The sequence below is a fragment of the Scyliorhinus torazame genome, chromosome 12 (genome assembly GCF_047496885.1).
Source record: "Scyliorhinus torazame isolate Kashiwa2021f chromosome 12, sScyTor2.1, whole genome shotgun sequence".
In the NCBI taxonomy this organism is placed as follows: Eukaryota; Metazoa; Chordata; class Chondrichthyes; order Carcharhiniformes; family Scyliorhinidae; genus Scyliorhinus; species Scyliorhinus torazame.
In genome coordinates, this window is record NC_092718.1 from 222748235 (window position 1) to 222769202 (window position 20968).

At 51.4% G+C, this 20968-nt stretch overlaps 2 protein-coding genes across 4 annotated transcripts in view; one reads left to right on the forward strand and one right to left on the reverse strand.

The window, feature by feature from the left end:
* LOC140387018 (tricarboxylate transport protein, mitochondrial-like) overlaps positions 1-10169 on the forward strand; it is a 39728-nt gene extending 29559 nt beyond the window's left edge. Inside the window, exons 8-9 of the mRNA XM_072469995.1 lie at positions 9347-9420; positions 9518-10169. Of these exons, the coding sequence (XP_072326096.1) occupies positions 9347-9420; positions 9518-9620 (177 nt within the window). The 3' untranslated portion in view covers positions 9621-10169. The remainder of the gene's footprint in view (positions 1-9346; positions 9421-9517) is intronic.
* A 6851-nt stretch (positions 10170-17020) lies between these two features.
* Positions 17021-20968, reverse strand: part of smtnl (smoothelin, like) — a 51621-nt gene continuing 47673 nt past the window's right edge. For 2 of the 3 annotated variants that reach the window (XM_072469996.1, XM_072469997.1), the window contains exons 7-8: positions 19460-19611; positions 17021-18484 (exon numbers count right to left, since the gene is read on the reverse strand). In XM_072469996.1, the coding sequence (XP_072326097.1) occupies positions 18358-18484; positions 19460-19611 (279 nt within the window). In that variant the 3' untranslated portion in view covers positions 17021-18357. The remainder of the gene's footprint in view (positions 18485-19459; positions 19612-20968) is intronic. The other variant, XR_011933732.1, reaches the window with a different exon arrangement.

The following is a 20968-nucleotide window of genomic DNA, read 5'->3' on the forward strand; positions in this document are numbered from 1 at the left end:
GAATCCTGCAGGGTGATTCTCTAGGGGACAATGGAACCCCTCCCTGTGTTTCCAGCCAAGGTACTTGTAAAACCACCCAGAGACTTATTACCATCTCTGGTAAAGACAAAGGAACATCAGGATGATCTCATCTCAAAGACCCTGGGTGTAATTGCCTAGACTGACCAGCATATTCTGGTTTCCTCTTGAAATATTCAAAGAAGGGAGTTAAAGGACAGTATGCCTGCCTGCCGCCTGCCTTGGTCGGTCGGTCTGCAGCTGGTAACAAGAACTGAAATATCTCTACCAAACCACAGAATCCATGAATCGAAGAATCAGCTACTTGTCTGCAGACTCAACTATACTGAATCGATTTGTAATGGCCACAACACTTCATCAGCTACTCCTCACAACTCGAGAACTGTCCGAATAATGTTTTATTTATATTTACTGACTATTGGGAACTTTTTACTCCTAACCCATGTTAATGTAGAGACATGTGTTTCACTGGCAACAGGATACAGTAACAGTGGAAGGGAGTTTATCAGAATGGAGATCTGTAATAGTGGTGTTCCACAGGAATCAGTGCTCGGACCACTGTTGTTTGTAATATATAGAAATGATCTGGAGGAAAATGTAGATGGTCTGATTAGCAAGTTTGCAGATGTCACTAAGATAGGTGGAGTTGCAAATAGTGAAGGGGACTGTCGGAGTACAGCAGAATGTAGATAGAACATAGAACAGTACAGCACAGTACAGGCCCTTCGGCCCACGATGTTGTGCCGACCATTTAACCTAATCTCCAATCAACCCCTTCAATTTACTGCTGTCCATGTGTCTGTCTAAGAGTCGCTTAAATGTCCCTCATGACTCTGACTCCACCACCTCCGATGGCAGTGCATTCCACACACTCACCAATCTCGGTGTAAAGAACTTACCTCTGACATCTCAACCATACCTTCCTCCAATCACCTTAAAATTATGTCCCCTTGTGACAGCCATTTCCACCCTGGGGAAAAGTCTCTGGCTATCCACTCTATCCATGCCTCTAATCCATGCTATCCACTCTGTCCATGTCTCTCATCACCTCCCTTGTACACCTCGATCAAGTCACCTCTCTTCCTTCTTCGCTCCAGTGCGAAAAGCCCTAGCTCCCTCAACCTGCCGTCCAGTTCAGGAAGCATCCTGGTAAATCTCCTCTGCACCCTCTCCAAAGCATCCACATCCTTCCTATAATGAGGCGACCAGAACTGGACACAATATTCCAAGTGTGGTCTAACCAGGGTTTTACAAAGCTGCAACAAAACCTCGTGGCTTTTAAACTCAATCCCCCTGTTAATGAAAGCAAACACACCATACATCTTAACAACCCTATCAACCTGGGTGGCAACTTTGAGGGATCTATGTACGTTGGCCCCAAAATCCCTTTATTCCTCCACACTTCCAAGAATCCTGCCTTTAACTCTGTATTCAGTATTCAAATTCGACCTTCCAAAATGAATCACTTCACATTTATCCAGGTTGAACTCCATCTGCCAATTTTCAGCCCAGCTCTGCATCCTGTCAATGTCCTGTTGTTTTTTTAAAAAATATATATTTATTAAAGTTTTTTAACACAATTTTTCTCCCTTACAAACAATAACCCCCCCCCCCCCAGCCCCCGGTAACAAAATAACGAGAAATCGCGCAGAGCAAGATATATACATGGCAAAATGATATATTTACATGGCTTTGTACACTGGCTCTCTCCCATACGTGCCAGTTTCCCCAACCCTTCATGTTATCTCTTGCTCATCCACCCTCCCAGGCAGTCCCCCCCCACCCCACCAGGACGTCGTGCCCGTCCCGTCCCCCCCCGTTGCTGCTGCTGCTGCTGACCGATCTTCCTCTAACGCTCCGCGAGATAGTCCCATAATACTCCTACCTACTCTCTTAAAAAAGGCCTTCGTGATCACGATGGGAAGGCACTGAAACACAAACAAAAACCTCGGAAGGACCACCATTTTGACCGTCTGCACTCTACCCGCCAGCGAGAGCGGTAACATGTCCCATCTTTTGAAATCCTCCTCCATTTGCTCCACCAACCTCGTCCGATTTAGTTTATGTAGGGCCCCCCAACGCCTGGCTATCTGGATCCCCAGATACCGAAAGCTCCCTTCCGCCCTCCTCAGCGGTAGGTCCCCATCCCTCTTTCTTGGTCCCCCGCCTGTAATACAAAGAGCTCACTCTTCCCTACATTGAGCTTATAGCCCGAAAAATCCCCAAACTCCCTCAGAGTTTGCATGACCTCCACCATCCCCTCCATTGGATCCGCCACGTACAGCAACAGGTCATCCGCATATAGCGACACCCGATGCTCTTCTCCCCCTCAGACCACCCCCCTACATTTATTAGACTCCCTCAATGACATGGCCAATGGTTCGATTGCCAATGCGAACAACAGGGGGGACAGGGGGCACCCGTGCCTCGTCCCTCGGTACAGTCGAAAGTACTCCAACCTCCGCTGGTTCGTCACTACACTCGCCACCGGGGCTCTGTAAAGGAGCTTAACCCAACTGATAAACCCTCCCTCGAACCCAAACCTACGCAGCACCTCCCAGAGGTACCCCCACTCTACTCGGTCAAAGGCCTTCTCCGCATCCAGAGCTGCCACTATCTCCGCCTCTCCCTCCACCGATGGCATCATTATCACGTTTAAGAGCCACCGCACATTGGTATTTAGCTGCCTACCCTTTACAAATCCTGTCTGGTCCTCGTGAATCACCCCCGGGACACAGTCCTCGATCCTCGTGGCCAGCACTTTTGCCAGCAACTTTGCATCCACATTAAGGAGCGAGATATCGGCCTGTACGATCCACATTGCAGTGGGTCCTTGTCCCGCTTTAGGATCAAAGAAATTGTCGCTTCCGACATTGTTGGAGGTAGGGTCCCCTCCTCTCTTGCCTCATTAAAGGTCCTCACTAGTAGCGGGGCCAACAGGTCTACGTACTTCCTGTAGAACTCCACTGGGAACCCGTCCGGTCCTGGGGCCTTCCCCGCCTGCATGCTCCCCAAACCCTTGCTCAGCTCCTCCAACCCAATTGGTGCCCCCAAACCAGCCATCTCTTGCTCCTCCAACCTCGAGAATCTCAGTTGGTCTAGGAATCGTCTCATACCCTCTTCCCCCGCTGGGGGCTGGGATCTGTACAGCTCTTCATAGAAGGCCTTAAATACCTCGTTTATTTTCGTCGCACTCCGAACCGTGGCTCCCCTTCCATCTTTGACTCCCCCTATTTCCCTCGCTGCCATCCTTTTACGGAGCTGGTGTGCCAGCATCCGACTAGTCTTTTCCCCATACTCGTAGGTCGCCCCCTGCGCTTTCCTCCACTGTGTCTCCGCCTTCCCTGTGGTCAGCAGGTCAAACTCCGTCTGGAGCCGTCGTCTTTCCCCAAGTAATCTTTCCTCCGGGGCCTCTGTATATCTCCTGTCCACTCTCAAAATCTCCCCCACTAACCTCTCCCTTTCCATGCCCTCTGTCTTCTCCCTATGAGCCCTAATGGAGATTAGCTCTCCCCTGATCAACGCCTCCCATACCACCCCTACCCGCACCTCCCTGTTGTTGTTGGCCTCCAAGTACCTTTCGATACACCCCCTCACCTTCCCACACACCACCTCGTCCGTCAGCAGTCCCACATCCAGCCGCCACAGTGGGCGTTGGTCCCTCTCCTCTCCCAGCTCCAGTTCCACCCAGTGCAGGGCATGGTCTGAAACGGCTATGGCCGAATACTCCGTCCCCTCCACCCTCGGGATGAGTGCACTGCCCAGAACAAAAAAATCTATCCGGGAGTAGGCTTTGTGTACATAGGAAAAGAAAGAAAATTCCCTGGCCTGCGGCCTTGCAAACCGCCAGGGGTCCACTCCCCCCCATCTGATCCATAAACCCCCTAAGTACCTTGGCCGCCGCCGGCCTCTTTCCAGTCCTTGATTTGGAGTGGTCCAGTGCTGGATCCAACACTGTATTGAAGTCCCCTCCCATTATCAGGCCTCCTTTCTCCAGGTCCGGAATGCGCCCCAACATGCGCTTCATGCATCCTGCATCATCCCAGTTCGGGGCGTATACGTTTACCAACACCACCCACGTCCCTTGCAGCCTACCGCTCACCATTACATATCGCTCTCCATTGTCCACCTCAATAGTCTTGGCCTCAAATGACACCCGCTTTCCCACTAATATTGCCACCCCTCTATTCTTCGCGTCCAGTCCCGAGTGGAATACCTGTCCTACCCATCCCTTTCTTAACCTGACCTGGTCCGCCACCTTCAGGTGAGTCTCTTGGAGCATGACCACGTCCGCCTTCAATCCCTTCAAGTGCGCGAACACTCGAGCCCTCTTCACCGGCCCATTCAGCCCCCTCACGTTCCACGTTATCAGCCAGATTGGAGGGGCTCTCTTTCCCCCCCCCGCCGACTAGCCATCTCCTTTTCTGGGCCAGTCCCGTGTCCACGCCTCCCTCACCCTCCAGTCCCCCAGACGGGGGGCCCCCGTCTCGACCACCTCCTCTGTGTCCCATTCTTTTTCGGCCAGTGCAGCAGCAACCCTTTTTCCCCCTCCCCCTCCCCTGTCTAGCTTTTTTGCTCCCCCCATGTCACCAATGTCCTGTTGTAACCTGCAACAGCTCATGACACTATCTACAACGCCACCAACCTTTGTGTTATCGGAGTTGGAGATTGTAGAAGATTGTAGTTTAGTTGGGCAGCATGGTCAGCACGGGCTTGGAGGGCCGAAGGGCCTGTTCCTGTGCTGTACATTTCTTTGTTCTTTGTTAGTTGGGCAGAGAAATGGCAGCTGGAGTTCAATACGGACAAATGCGAGGTGATACATTTTGGAAGATCAAATTCAGGTGTCAATTATACAATAAATGGCAGAACTCTCAGCAGCATTAACATACAGAGGGATCTGGGTGTTCACGTCCATAGTTCCATGAAAGTGGCAATGCAGGTGGATAAGGTGGTCAAGAAGGCACAAGGCATGCTTGCCTTCATCCCAGGCATTGAGTACAAGAGTTGGCAGATCATGTTACAGTTGTATAAAACTTTAGTCAGGCCACATTTGGAATATTGCATGCAGTTCTGGTCACCACACTACCAGGAGGATGTGGATGCTTTGGAGAGAGTGCAAAGAAGGTTTACCAAGATGTTGCCTGGTCTGGAGGGTGGTAGCTATGAGGATAGGTTGAATAAACTTGGATTGTTTTCATTCGAACGATGGAGGCTGAGGGGAGACCTGATTTAGGTCTACAAAAATACCAGAAGTATAGACAGGGTGAACAGTCAGAAGCTTTTTCCCAGGTTGGAAGACTCAATTACAAGGGGGCACAATTTCAAGGTGAGGGGCGAGAAAGTTTAGGGGAGATGTGCGGGGAAGGTTTTTCATGCAGAGGGTGGTGGGTGCCTGGAACGTGTTGCCAGTGGAGGTGGTGGAGGCAGGCACGATAGCAACGCTTAACATGTATCTTGATAGACACATAAACGAGTTGGGAATGGAGGGATACAGAGCGTTTGGGCGATAAGTAGTGAGTCAAATGCTGGCACATCAGCTCCGTAAGCGGGAGGCAGCGAGGGAGATTGGTGGAGTTAGGGATAAAGGGGGAACGCGGTGTGGAGTGCGGTGGGAATAAATGGGGCATTCAGGGACTTTTATGAGGAGCTATATAGGTCTGAGCCCCCGACGGGGAGGGGGGGCATCGGCGATTTTTAGATTGGCTGAGGTTCCCGAGGGTGGAGGAGGAGTAGGTGGTTGAGTTGGGGGCACCGATTGGGCTGGAGGAGCTGGTCAAGGGGCTAGGGAGCATGCAGGCAGGGAAGGCACCCGGTAGAATTCTATCGGAAGTACATGGACTTGTTGGGCCCACTGCTAATGAGGACTTTCAATGAGGCAAGGGAGGGGCGGGCCCTGCCCCCGACTATGTCCAGGGCGCTGATCTCGCTGATCTTGAAGCGGGACAAGGACTCATTACAGTGTGGGTCGTACAGGCCGATCTCGCTCCTCCATGTCGACGCGAAGGTGCTGGCTACAAGAATTGAGGACTGTGGTCCGGGGGTGATTCACAAGGACCAGACGGGATTTGTGAAGGGTAGGCAGTTGGAACACCAATGTGCGGAGGCTCCTTAATGTAATTATGATGCCTTCAGTGGAGGGGGAAGCGGAGGTAGTGGCGGCTATGGATGCGGAGAAGGCCTTTGATAGGGTGGAGTGGGAGTATCTTTGGGAAGTGCTGAGGAGGTTCGGGGAGGGGCTCATCAGGTGGGTTAGGCCACTTTATAAAGCCCCGGTGGCGAGCGTGGCCACAAACCGGCGGAGGTCAGAGTACTTACGGCTGTACCGGGGGACGAGGCAGGGGTGTCCCCTGTCCCCCTTGTTGTTCGCATTGGTAATTGAGCCTTTGGCCATGGCACTGAGGGAGTCCAGGAACTGGAGGGGATTGGTTCGGGGGGGGTCGGAGAGGAACACCGGGTGTCGCTGTATGCTGATGACCTGTTATTGTATGTGGCGGACCCAGTGGAGGGGATGCCAGAGGTAATGCGGAACATCTGAGTTTGGGGACTTTTCTGGATATAAGCTTAACGTGGGGAAGAGTGAGCTCTGTGTGATACACCCAGGGGACCAGGGAAGGGGGATAGATGAGCTTCCACTGAAGAGGGCGGAAAGGAGCTTTCCGTACCTGGGGATCCAGGTGGCTAGGGGTTGGGGTGCCCTGCACAAGCTCAATTTAATACGGTTGGTGGAGCAGATGGAGGAGGAGTTCAAAAGATGGGATATGTTGCCACTCTCGTTGGGGGGTAGGGTGCAGTCGGTTAAAATGACGGTCCTTCCGAGGTTCCTCTTTGTATTCCAGTGCCTTCCCATTCTGATCCCCAAAGCCTTTTTTAAGCGGGTAAGCAGGAGTATAATGGAATTTGTGTGGGCGAATAAGACCCCGACGGTAAAAAAGGTGTTTCTGGAGCGTAGCAGGGACAGAGGAGGGCTGGCGTTGCAGAATCTATGTGGTACTACTGGGCTGCCAATGTGGCAATGATCCGTAAGTGGGTAATGGAAGGGGAAGGAGCGGCGTAGAAGAGGCTGGAGATGGTAGTTTATAAACTTACTCCATCTGAACTCAAGAAATCCTGGTTAACTTGGCTCCAAATGAAATGAAAACCGCTTATTGTCACAAGTAGGCTTCAAATGAAGTTACTGTGAAAAGCCCCTAGTCGCCACATTCTGGCGCCTGTTCGGGGAGGCTGTTACGGGAATTGAACTGTGCGGCTGGCCTGGCTTGGTCTGCTTTCAAAGCCAGCGATTGGCCCTCTGCTAAACAACTTGAACATGAGTCTGAGGGCGCTGGTGACAGCACCATTGCCGCTCCTGCCTACAAGGTACACCATGAGTCCGGTGTTGGCGGCGACTCTGAAAATCTGGGGGCACTGGAGGCGGCACAGGGGTGAGGTGGGGGCCTCGGTTTGGTCCCCGATTCGAGAGAACCATCGGTTCGTCCCAGGAAGAATGGATGGTGGGTTTCTGAGCTGGCATCGGGCAGGGATTAAAAGAATGGGGGACCTGTTTATAGATGGGACGTTCGCGAACCGTGGGGTGCTGGAGGAGAAATTTGGCTGCCCCCGGAAACGCCTTCAGGTACATGCAGGTGAGGGCGTTTGTGAGACGGCAGGTGAGGGAATTCCCGCTGCTTCCAGCACGAAGGTTTCAGGACAGGGTGATTTTGGGTGTATGGGTTGGCAAAGGCAAGGTCTCGGCGATCTATCAGGAGATGCAGGAAGAGGAGGAGTCCTCGGTGGAGGGACTAAAAGGCAAGTGGGAGGAGGAGCTCGGGGAAGAGATAGGTGAGGGTCTGTGGACTGATGCCCTGGGTAGGGTTAATTCTTCCTCCTCTTGCGCCAGGCTCAGCCTGATACAGTTTAAAGCTGTTCACAGAGCGCATATGACAGGGGCGAGGTCGAGTAGGTTTTTTGGGGTGGAGGACAGGTGTGTGAGGTGCTCGGGGAGCCCGGCAAATCACGCCCATATGTTCTGGGCGTGCCCGGCGCTGGATGGGTTTTGGAGGGGCTTTGCGAGGACTATGTCCAAGGTGGTGAACACCCGGGTCAAGCCGAGCTGGGGGTTAGCATTATTTGGGGTATCGGACGAGCCAGGAGTGCAGGAGGCGAAAGAGGCCGGTAGTCTGGCCTTTGCGTCCCTGGTAGCCTGGCAGAGGATTCTGCTACTGTGGAAGGATGCAAAGCCCCCAAGCGTAGAAGCTTGGATTAATGACATGGCAGGATTCATTAAATTGGAGAGGGTAAAGTTTGCCTTGCGAGGATCTGTGCAGGGGCTCCTCATGCGCTGGCAACCGTTCCTAGGCTTTCTGACGGAACGTTAGGAGGAGGTCAGCAGCAGCAGCAACCGGGGGGGGGGGGGAATCTCCGGGTATGTGTTTATCTTGTTTCGTGGGGGAGTTTGTATATTGGGGGAATTCTCTGTATAATTTGGGCGTGCGGTGTCTTTCTGTGTGTTTTCTTTCTGTAAGGGGGGTGACCTTGTTGAAAATCTGTTAAAATTGAATAAAAATATTTCTTTAAAAATGCAGTGAGTCAAAATAAGGAATCTGGACCAGCGAAGGCTTGGTGGGCCGAAGGGCCTCTTCCTGTGCTATAATGTTCTTTACCATTTCTCCTTGCCTTTTTGGTAGTTTATAAACTTACTCCATCTGAACTCAAGAAATCCTGGTTAACTTGGCTCCTTTTTGAACATAACTATCGGGTCTCGACAATGTGTCCAATGGAAAGGGAGCCTTGTTGCTGCCAGCAGAAGATGACTTGAATAAATACACACAGCCAGTCATCTCTCCACACCCGGGTTTGTAACAATTTGAGGGTGTCCCAGCTGGATGATGACAAATCGAGGAGCCTCTCCCGGATCAACAACTTTTGGGGAACCTCACCTGGGGCTGGCTGTAACAGAACCCTTCACCCACCCCTCCTGTCGTCTTAGTGAGCACATACCAGCCTGGTACTCGCTGTGCAGGACTGAGGGAGTGCAGCTACCACCTTTGCAGATAAGACATTAAAACCAAATTCCCACCCGCACTTGAAAGATGAGGAACTCCCCCGAGTTTGTCCATCGACCAACATCACTAAATAGAGGTGACCTGGTCATTCATTATCCTGCTGTTTATGAACTCTGAGTGCCAATTGACTGCTGTATTTCCTACATCAAAACAGTGACTTTATAACCAGCTTTAGAACATTGTGAGATTGTGGAAATGGAAGTCCACTCTTTGCCACGGTGTGTACTGAAACCTGGAGTATTTGAGAAATCACTATGCTCTTATTTTCACCCCCCTTTTGATTGTAGGGTCTTCAATCCTTCAAGTACAAGAACACATTGGATTGTGCATATCAGATCCTTAAAAATGAGGGATTATTCGCGTAAGTATTGATAGGTTAAATTTTTCCACCTACTCTGGATTGAGAGTCCAAAAAAGCCCGTGTTTTTCCTAAGAAGCCATTCCCTTGTGTGCTGCAGGTTTTACAAAGGAACAGTTCCACGTTTGGCCAGGGTGTGTCTTGATGTGGCCATTGTTTTCGTCATTTATGAGGAGGTCGTCAAACTTCTCAACAGGTTCTGAAAAGCTGATTCAGGAGAGTCCGCAATTACTGCGTGGCACAGCCTGTTTCTCATCTGTCGATCTATGATGTTCAGTACGGTACTGTCCAGGCCAGCTTTACTGTCAACACCACTTGCCAAAGACGTTCACCATAACCAAGTTAAAATGGACTCATTGTCAATACTGCCTTAGTGACTGCCGGCATTTAGCGAGGTATTCAATACACTCAGCTGCCTGTTTTTTATTTCCTTTTGCCACTTATTTTGACGGTTTCCATGCGGAGCATGTTCGCAAAGTCTCCATCTTCAATCCTTTTTGGATACTTTGCTAATTGCAGAGTTCGATCCCAGGGCCTGGGGGTGAGCCATGCTGAAACAGCCTCCGCTAGGATTTAACTGATTATTCCTCTACACCGGGCCAAGCCTGTTACTTTTTAAAACGAGAATGGCCCAAAATACCTTTTGGGTAAATGTATTCTTAAGCTCTTTGTAGTGTTTGTTTTACATGTTGTTTTCCTGGATGCTCAGGGTACAGTTCTGTTTTTAAAATACATGTACATATTTAATTTTATGGTTTACGGAATTTAGTTTGGTGTCTCAGGCTGAGCCGTCTTGCGATGTGTACCTCTGAAAAATGTGGAACCTTCAGCGTTACTCTGGCATCCGGACGTGAGCTTTGCTGCCGGGATTCCCGGTGAGAGATCAGGAGTGGGGACCCCGTCCGACTGTCTCATTTTCTCCCTCTCCCTTGTTCCCCATGCTGTCGCACTCCCTCAAATACGCAGGCTCAGGTGGCACTGTGCTTGCCTAACTGAGCCCCTTGGGGGAGCCGTGGGCTTGTCTGAACGCAGTGTTGTAGCCTTTTCCCTATCTTCTGCCCAGCTACTGGCAGGAGTTGAAATTCTAGAACAGTAAATACTGCCCTGAATAGCTGAAGTGCTGACTTCTGCAGAGACTGTATCGGTTGCGCTGTTTACATGCCACAGTGGGTTGCGAGGGATGCCCAGTGTCGTCAGAATAGCACCTCTGAGTGTGCAATGACACTCTCAAAACAGGATTTAACCAATAGAAATCGCTCCATATCTACAGTTGTTGCTATGGTAACACCATTTTCAACACTGGTGCTAATTTTAGAAGAAAATGTCTCACTAAATTCAGGTGCACTTAATTCATACATGAATATTTACTGATTAAATATCACCCACTATTCATTAACGACATGAATAAGACCCGATCAAAATGCACAATGTTCAGCCCAGGCTGGTGGTTGTGCTCCATACAAGCTGCCTCCCACCCTCCTTAATCTCATCCTATCAGCATATCCTTCTATTCCTTTCTCTCTACATTATTCGTCTCAGTCAGTCCCTGTGGTGAGTTCCACATTCTCACTGCTCTTTGGGAAATTTGTACATTCTCCTTTTAGTCTCTCTGTGTCTGCCTGAGGGGGCGGTGGCTGAAACATTCTTTCCTGAATATGGCCGTCACTGGGGCCAACCCTGGGGCCGGTCACTGCTTTTGACTGGAGGACTGACCTGGATGGTGGTAGTTTTCACAAAGTTGTGACTGGATCCCTCCCACTTTTCAAAAGCCTCAAGCTCCATGAATTGCACAAAATACCCACTAATTGGCAGCCATTAAACAGTTATTTTATATTGTGTTGGAGGGGCAGCACGGTGGTGCAGTGGGTTAGCCCTGATGCCTCACGGCGCTTGAGGTCCCAGGTTCGGTCCCGGCTCTGGGTCACTGTCCGTGTCTCTGTGGGTTTCGCCCCCACAACCCAAAGATGTGCAGGGTAGGTGGATTGGCCACGTTAATTTGCCCCTTAATTGGATGGAAAAAAAATATTGTGTTGGATAGCACCTGTTGGAATCTGTAACCTCCATTCCCCCCCGCCCTGGATTAGGAGGGGCACACAATGCACTTCAACACTCCCCGTGCTGTGCTCACAGAGTGCGGCAGTGTTGGAGGAGCCATCCTTCAGATGAGGTGTTGAACTCAGACCGTCTGCCTTTTCACATGGACATCAGAACCCTCGAGGCAGAATTTGAAGGGTAGGGGAATTATGCAGCACACTATTAACAGATCAGGCAACTTGCTGTGTTAGCAACGATGCCCTGGCCAGAAAATGTGGGAAAATGAGGTAAACCCCAGGCTAATGTGGGGAGAAATAATTTGGGAAACTGGAGCACAGGAGATTGTTCTGGCCTTGATTTTCCTGCAGTGCTTCCCAGCCAGAAACCAGTCTAAATCTTGCTCAAGTGAATCAGCATCAACCACACCAGCTTTATTCTCCAGGAAAGGAGCAACCTGCTAACATCTAACATGGATCTGGCTTCATACATCCTTGGTCCTCCCAAATCTATTTCTTGGATTTGATGAGGACCTAGGTTCATGGGGTAACTAGATAGAATTTAGAGCACAGAATCAGTGTGGTGCTACCTCAATACTGACCCTCCGACTGTGTGGCGCTCCCCCCAGTACTGACCTTCCGACTAGAACATAAAACATTACAGCGCAGTACAGGCCCTTCGGCCCTCGATGTTGCGCCGACCTGTGAAACCACTCTAAAGCCCATCTACACTATTCCCTTACCGTCCATATGTCTATCCAATGACCATTTGAATGCCCTTAGTGTTGGCGAGTCCACAACTGTGCAGGCAGGGCATTCCACGCCCTTACTACTCTCTGAGTAAAGAACCTACCTCTGACATCTGTCTTCTATCTATCTCCCCTCAATTTAAAGCTATGTCCCTCGTGCTAGACATCACCATCCAAGGAAAAAGACTCTCACTGTCCATCCTATCCAATCCTCTGATCATCTTGTATGCCTCAATTAAGTCACCTCTTAACCTTCTCTCTAACAAAAACAACCTCCAGTCCCTCAGCCTTCCCTCCATACCAGGCAACATTCTGGTAAATCTCCTCTGCACCCTTTCCAATGCTTCCACATCCTTCCTATAATGCGGCGACCAGAATTGCACGCAATACTCCAAATGCGGCTGCACCAGAGCTTTGTACAGCTGCAACATGACCTCATGGCTCCAAAACTCAATCCCTCTACCAATAAAAGCTAACACACCGTACGTCTTCTTAACAACCTTCTCAACCTGGGTGGCAACTTTCAGGGATCTATGTACATGGACACCGAGATCTCTCTGCTCATCCACACTGCCAAGAATCTTACCATTAGCCCAGTACTCTGTCTTCCTGTTATTCCTTCCAAAATGAATCACCTCACACTTTTCTGCATTAAACTCCATTTGCCACCTCTCAACCCAGCGCTGCAGCTTATCTATGTCCCTCTGTAACTTGTAACATATTTCCGCACTGTCCACAACTCCACCGACTTTAATGTCATCTGCAAATTTACTCACCCATCCTTCTACGCCCTCCTCCAGGTCATTTATAAAAATGACAAACAGCAGTGGCCCCAAAACAGATCCTTGTGGTACACCACTAGTAACTGGACTCCAGTCTGAACATTTCCCATCAACCACCACCCTTTGTCTTCTTCCAGCTAGCCAATTTCTGATCCAAACTGCTAAATGACCCTGAATCCCCAGCCTCTGTATTTTCTACAATAGCCTACCGTGGGGAACCTCATCAAACGCTTTACTGAAATCCATATACACCACATCAACTGCTTTACCCTCATCCACCTGTTTGGTCACCTTCTCAAAGAACTCAATAAGGTTTGTGAGGCACGACCTACCCTTCACAAAACCGTGTTGACTATCTCTAATCAAATTATTCCTTTCCAGATGATTATACATCCTATCTCTGAAAAACCTTTCCAAGATTTTTCCCACAACAGAAGTAAGGCTCACTGGTCTATAGTTACCGGGATTGTCTCTACTCCCCTTCTTGAACAAGGGGACAACATTTGCTATCCTTCAGTCTTCTGGCACTATTTCTGTAGACAAAGATGACTTAAAGATCAAAGCCAAAGGCTCAGCAATTTCCTCCCTAGCTTCCCAGAGAATCCTAGGATAAATCCCATCCGGCCCAGGGGACTTATCTATTTTCACACTTTCCAGAATTGCTAACACCTCCTCCTTATGAACCTCAAGCCCTCCTAGTCTAGTAGCCTGAATCTCAGTATTCTCCTCGACAACATTGTCTTTTTCCTGTGTGAAAACTGACGAAAAATATTCATTTAACACCTCTCTTATCTCCTTGGACTCCAAGCTACTGTCCTTGACTGGCCCTACTCTTACCCTAGTCACTCGTTTATTCCTGACATATCTATAGAAAGCTTTAGGGTTATCCTTGATCCTACCTGCCAAAGACTTCTTGGGCGAAATTCTGCGGAAATGGCGCGATGTCCGCCGACTTGCGCCCAAAACGGCGCAAATCAGTCGGGCATCGCGCCGCCCCAAAGGGCTCCGCATCTTTGGGGGCCGAGCCCCAAACTTAAGGGGCTAGGTCGGCGGCGGACGAATTTCCGCCCCGCCAGCTGGCGGAAAAGGCCTTTGGTGCCTCGCCAGCTGGCGTGGAAATGACATCTCTGGGCGGCGCATGCGCGGGAGCGTCAGCGGCCGCTGACGGCATTCATGCGCATTGGAGGGAGTCTGTTCCGCCTCCACCATGGCGGAGACCGTGGCGAAGGCGGAAGGGAAAGAGTGCCCCCACGGCACAGGCCCGCCCGCGGATCGGTGGGCCCCGATCGCGGGCCAGGCCACCGTGGGGGCACCCTTCGGGGCCAGATCGCCCAGTGCCCCCCCCAGGACCCCGGAGCCCGCCCGCGCCGCCTTGTCCCGCCGGTAAGGTAGGTGGTTTAATCTACGCCGGCGGGACAGACATTTTAGCGGCGGGACTTCGGCCCATCCGGGCCAGAGAATCGCGCGGGGGGGCCCGAAAAACCGGCGCGCCGCGATTCCTGCCCCCGCCGAATCTCCGGTGCCAGAGACTTCGGCAACCGGCGGGGGCGGGATTCACGCCAGGTCGGAGAATCTCGCCCCTCATGTCCCGTCCTGGCTCTTCTTAGCTCTCTCGTTAGGTCCTTCCAAGCTAACTTGTAACTCTCGAGCGCCCTAACTAAACCTTCATGTCTCACCTTTAGATAAGCCGCCTCCTTCCTCTTGACAAGTGTTTCGACTGCTTTAGTAAACCACGGTTCCCTTGCTCGACCACTTCCTCCCTGCCAGACAGGTACATACTTATCAAGGACACGCAGTAGCTGTTCCTTGAACAAGCTCCACATTTCCATTGTGCCCATCCCCTGCAGTTTTCCTCTCCATCCGATGCATCCTAATTCTTGCCTCATCGCATCATTATTGTCTTTCCCCCAGATTTACTCTTGCCCTGCGGTATATACCTATCCCTTTCCATCACTAAAGTAAACGCAATGGAATTGAGGTCACTATCACCAAAGTGCTCACCTACTTCCAAATCTAACACCTGTCCTGGTTCATTACCCAGTACCAAATCCAATACAGCCGCGCCTCTCGTTGGCCTATCTACATACTGTGTCAGGAAACCCTCCACACATTGGACAAAAACGGACCCATCTAAAGTACTCGAACTTTAGCGTTTCCAGTCAATATTTGGAAAGTTAAAGTCTCCCATAACAACTACCCTGTTGCTTTCGCTCCTATCCAGAATCATCTTTGCAATCCTTTCCTCTACATCTCTGGAACTTTTCGGAGGCCTATAGAAAACCCCTAACAGGGTGACCTCTCCTTTCCTGTTTCTAACCTCAGCCCATACTACCTCAGTAGACGAGTCCTCATCAAACGTCCTTTCTGCCACCGTAATATTGTCCTTGACTAACAATGCCACCCCTCCCCCTCTTTTACCACCTTCCCTGAGCTTACTGAAATATTTAAACCCTGGCACCTGCAACAACCATTCCTGTCCCTGCTCTATCCAGGTCTCCGAAATGGCCACAACATCAAAGTCCCAGGTACCAACCCATGCCGCAAGTTCACCCACCTTATTCCGGATGCTCCTGGCATTGAAGAAGACACACTTTAAACCACCTTCCTGCCTGCCGGTACACTCCTGCAACTTTGATACCTTACTCATGACCTCACTACTCTCAACCTCCTGTATACTGGAGCTACAATTCAGGTTCCCAAGCCCCTGCTGAACTAGTTTAAACCCTCCCGAAAAGCATTAGCAAATTTCCCCCCAGGATATTGGTCCCCCTCTGGTCCAGGTGTAGACCATCCCGTTTGTAGAGGTCCCACCGACCCCAAAATGAGCCCCAATTAACCAGAAATCTGAAACCCTCCCTCCTGCACCATCCCTGTAGCCACATGTTCAACTCCTCTCTCTCCCTATTCCTCGTCTCGCTATCACGTGGCACGGGTAACAACCCAGAGATAATAACTCTGTCCTAGATCTAAGTTTCCACCCTAACTCCCTGAATTCCTGCCTTACATCCCTATCCCTTTTCCTACCTATGTCGTTGGTACCTATGTGGACCACGACTTGGGGCTGCTCCCCCTCCCCCTTAACGATCCCGAAAACACGATCCAAGACATCACGCACCCTGGCACCTGGGAGGCAACACACCAACCGCGAATCTCTCTCGTTCCCACAGAATCTCCTATCTATCCCCCAACTATGGAGTCTCCAATGACTAATGCTCTACTCCTCTCCCCCCTTCCCTTCTGACTATGCGGCGCACCTCCCAGTACTGACCCTCCGACTATGCGGAGCTCCCTCCAGTGTTGAACCTCCGACTGTGGCATTCCCCCAGCCCAGTGTTGACCCTCTGACTGTGTGTGCCCCCTCCCCAAGTATTGACCCTCTGACTGTGGTGCTCCCCCCAATTCTGACCCACCGACTGTGTGGTGCTCCCCCAGTACTGACCCTCCAACTGTGTGGCGCACCCCCAGTACTCACCCTCAACTGTGCGGAGCTCCCCCAGTGCTGACCCTCTAACAGCATGGCATTCCCCCAGCCCAGTACTGACTGTGTGCCCCCTCCCTGACCGGGACTGATCCTCTGATTGTGTGGCGCCTCCCTAGTACCCCCCCCCCCCCACACACACAGTACTTTTCAAAAAATTTAATTTAGAGAACCCAATTCAGTTTTTCCAATTAAGGGGCAATTTAGCGTGGCCAATCCACCTACCCTGCGCATCTTTGGGTTGTGGGGGTGAGACCCACGCAAACACGGGGAGAATGTGCAAACTCCACACGGACAGTGACCCAGAGCCGGGATCGAACCTGGGACCTCAGCGGTGTGAGGCAGCAGTGCTAACCACTGCGCCCCCCCCCTTACTTACCCTCTGACTGTGCGGCATTCCCACCAGTACGTGAGTCTCTGGAGTTGGACTTTAACCCCTGACCTCCTGGTTTGTAGGCTGTCCACTGAACCACAGCCTGAACTTGTTTCATTGACCGTACTGGATTGCAATGTTGAATCTGGGTTCCTTGTGAAAAACTGATGTCAAGAAAGATTCTTCAACAATACAAGTCAATGCTTTATTTTATTAATTGAGCTGCTACATCTGGGTTGCCTTTATTATTCTGCTGTGAATACTGACAATTGTACAGTTGATATTTGGCAAGGGTGTCTTTCTGCATTCAGATTGTTGCTACCCGCCTGCGAATCTGCCCATTAACTCTGCCAGCCTGGGACGGTGGGTAAGGCATTGGGCCCACCTTCTGCCAGCCTGACAGGGTGGGTAAGGTACTGGGCCCACCCTCTGCCAGTCTGGGAGAGTGGGTAAGGCCCTCAGCCCACCCTCTGCCAGTCTGGGAGAGTGGGTAAGGCATTAGACCCACCTTCTGCCAGCCTGGGAGGCTGGGTAAGGCATTAGACCCACCTTCTGCCAGCCTGGGAGGCTGGGTAAGGCACTGGGCCCACCTGCCAGCCTGGGAGGCTGGGTAAGGCACTGGGCCCACCTTCTGCCAGCCTGGGAGAGTGGGTAAGGCACTGGGCCCACCTTCTGCCAGTCTGGGAGAGTGGGTAAGGCATTGGACCCACCCTCTGCCAGCCTGGGAGAGTGGGTAAGGCATAAGACCCACCTTCTGCCAGCCTGGGAGGCTGGGTAAGGCACTGGGCCCACCTTCTGCCAGCCTGGGAGAGTGGGTAAGGCACTGGGCCCACCTTCTGCCAGTCTGGGAGAGTGGGTAAGGCATAAGACCCACCTTCTGCCAGCCTGGGAGGCTGGGTAAGGCACTGGGCCCACCTTCTGCCAGCCTGGGAGAGTGGGTAAGGCACTGGGCCCACCTTCTGCCAGTCTGGGAGAGTGGGTAAGGCATTGGACCCACCCTCTGCCAGCCTGGGAGAGTGGGTAAGGACCTCAGCCCACCCTCTGCCAGTCTGGGAGAGTGGGTAAGGCATTGGACCCACCCTCTGCCAGCCTGGGAGGCTGGGTAAGGCATTGGACCCACCCTCTGCCAGTCTGGGAGGGTGGGTAAGACACTGGACCCACCCTCTGCCAGCCTGGAAGGGTGGGTAAGACACTGGGCCCACTCTCTGCCAGTCTGGGAGAGTGGGTAAGACACTGGGCCCACCCTCTGCCAGCCTGGGAGAGTGAGTAAGACACGGCCCACTCTCTGCCAGCCTGGGAGAGTGGGTAAGATACTGGGCCCACTCTATACTAGCCTGGGAGAGTGGGTAAGGCACTGGGCCCACCCTCTGCCATCCTGGGAGTGGGTAAGGCACTCAGCCCACCCTCTGCCAGCCTGATGAGTGGGTAAGGCTCTCAGCCCACCCTCTGCCAGCCTGATGAGTGGGTAAGGCCCTCAGCCCACCATGCCTCTCCATCCCCAGTGCTGACAGTCACAGGGGTGGGGAGTTCACTCGTATCGCCGCAGGTGGTTGTAGAGCGACTGGACGTAGGTGAACACACACATGGGGTCAGGTTTGTGTCCCATCACCATCATGTCCTCCACTTCAATCAGCCTGTCGCAATGTGCCATCTTCCTGTAACATAAAGAACAAAGATAAAATGTGTATTCCTATGGCACCTTCCATCACCTTGCTACATCGAAACGCAGTTTCACCAACAATGAGGTACTTAAGTCAAGACTGCAGCCACCAATTTACACCAAGTTGTTGGCCAGGACAGGACACTGGAGAGATCTCTGCCTTTCTTAGAAGTGAGGGGCTATGGGATCCACCAGGGTGTGCAGGGCCTCGGTTCCCATCTCATCTGAATGACAGCACCTTAAAAGAAGCTGACAGACTGAGAAATGCCAACACAGACCTGGCACCTGTGCACCTGAGACACTGTCTGTCCACCGTGAGCCATTCCTGGGGTCTCCAGGGAACCAAACTTATAAAATTTCACTCCTTAAAAATATTATTTGTGGGGAGGCGTGGCCGGCCCTGGTAAGGCTGGCATCTCTTACCACACCATTCCCAGTAGGCCTGGAGCTCTCGGACTGTTGCTGTCCTTTGTGAGGTCAGGCGCAGTTCAGAGAAGGTCCACTGGGCTGGTTCCTGGGATGAAGAAGTTGCACGAGAGATGATCTTATTGGAACGTAATAATCTGAGGGGATTCGAGAGGGTAGATATTTAAGATGGAGCTGAGGTGGAGTTTCCTCTCTCTTGAGTCAATCTCATTAGTCTTTGGCATTCTCTCTGCCAGAGAGCAGTGGCGTCTGGGTCATTGAATATATTCAAGGCTAAATTACACTCTGATCGACAAGGGAGTCAAGTTAGGGGTGGGAAAGTGCGGTTGAGTCCACCAGGCCAATTGAATTGTGCAATAGGCTTTGATGGGCTGAATGGCCTGCTCCTAATTCTTATGCAAAAGTCAAATGGAACCTGCGGGATCGAACAGAGATTCTCGGGGCCAGGCAGCTGTACCTGTTGTCCAGCCTGGACATTGATTCCCCACCAAATACACTTCACGTCCCTGTTTGGTTGGGCTCTTTGTGGGAGGGTAGTACTCACTCAGCTGTGCCGAATGCTAGCTCAAAGTTCTGTTTGCGGTTACTGGGGCTCAGCTCGTTGTAATCGAACGCTTCTGGGAAGAAGGAGTGGACGAGAGCACAGAACGCCATCCCATTGCTCCAACTCGAGGAGAAATTCTGGATGTCAATCAACTGCAAGGAACAGAGGAAGATTTACAACAGCTTTTATTGGTGAATTCCATACTCCCGAAGCAATAGACATTATAGTGCTCCCAGAACAGGCTAAACACATCCCCAACTCAACTTTCATATTCATATTTGACCATAAACAGGTCACAAAGCCAGACCCCTGACAGAACTTGTATTTATATTCCTAGGACATATGGACAGATGTCTGGAGTTATTTCCAGAGTCAGAAGACTGAGTCTTCAGTGAAATAAGGGGCGGGATTCTCCATTCCTGAGACGAGGTGCAGGATTCGTGGAGTTCCACGACAGCAAAACGCCCCAAACCTGGACTGATTCAGTGACTGTGGAGGGGCAGCACCAACGCCATGTGGAACACAATCGATTCCAATGAAAAACGGTGCGGGATTCGCCAGGTCCGCGATTGGTACTCGGGAGGCTGAGAAACTGCAGCCGTACAATCGCATTACACTCCCCACACACACTCATCCCAGCCGCGCACACACAGGACAAGGTCGCATTCACCCTCCTCAGTGCCTCACTCTAAACCTCCTCTTCCAAGACCGGCCCCAGCTCCTCTACACACTTTGCCTTCACATCCTCAACCGAGCACGTCTCCTCTCCCACTCGTGTGGCCTGCTTCTGCACTGTAAATTCTATGATCCGCTGGTGTATGGCCGACGTACTGGCCGCCTCTGACCCTGAGCAGGATAAAACCCGTTCGAGGAGGGTAGAAAGGTGCTTCACTGGAAAGGCTGGAAAATGCCTTTTGACCCAGCGATGTAACTGGAGGTAACTCAATCCATCAGCATCTGTTTTTTAAAAAATTTAGAGTCCCCAATTCTTTTTTTCCCAATTAAGGGGCAATTTTAGCGTGGCCAATCCACCTACCCTGCGCATCTGTGGGTTGTGGGGGTGAGACCCACGCAAACACGGGGAGAATGTGCAAACTCCACACGGACAGTGACCCGGGGCCAGAATCTAACCCAGGTCCTTGGCGCCATGAGGCAGCAGTGCTAACCACTATGCTACCGTGCTGCCCTTGGCCATCAGCATCTGAAGCCTATATTTCTCCTTCAGTTCCCCCAGGCTGTCGAACTGACCCTCTTAAAAACAAATCTCCAACCCCTTTTCCTCCCACTCCCTAAACATCACATCCGACCGAGCATGGCTCGAAGTACTGGTTTACACAGATGGGAGCTAGCCTCGAGGCAGCCTTCAAGTTGAAATGTTGACAGAATTGCCTCCAAATTTTAACGTGGCTACTACCACTGGGTTAGTCAAGTGATTCTTCAGCACCACCGGGAGCGGAGCCATTGCCAAAGCACTCAGGCTTGCCCTCCCTCACAGACTTTGCTTTGACC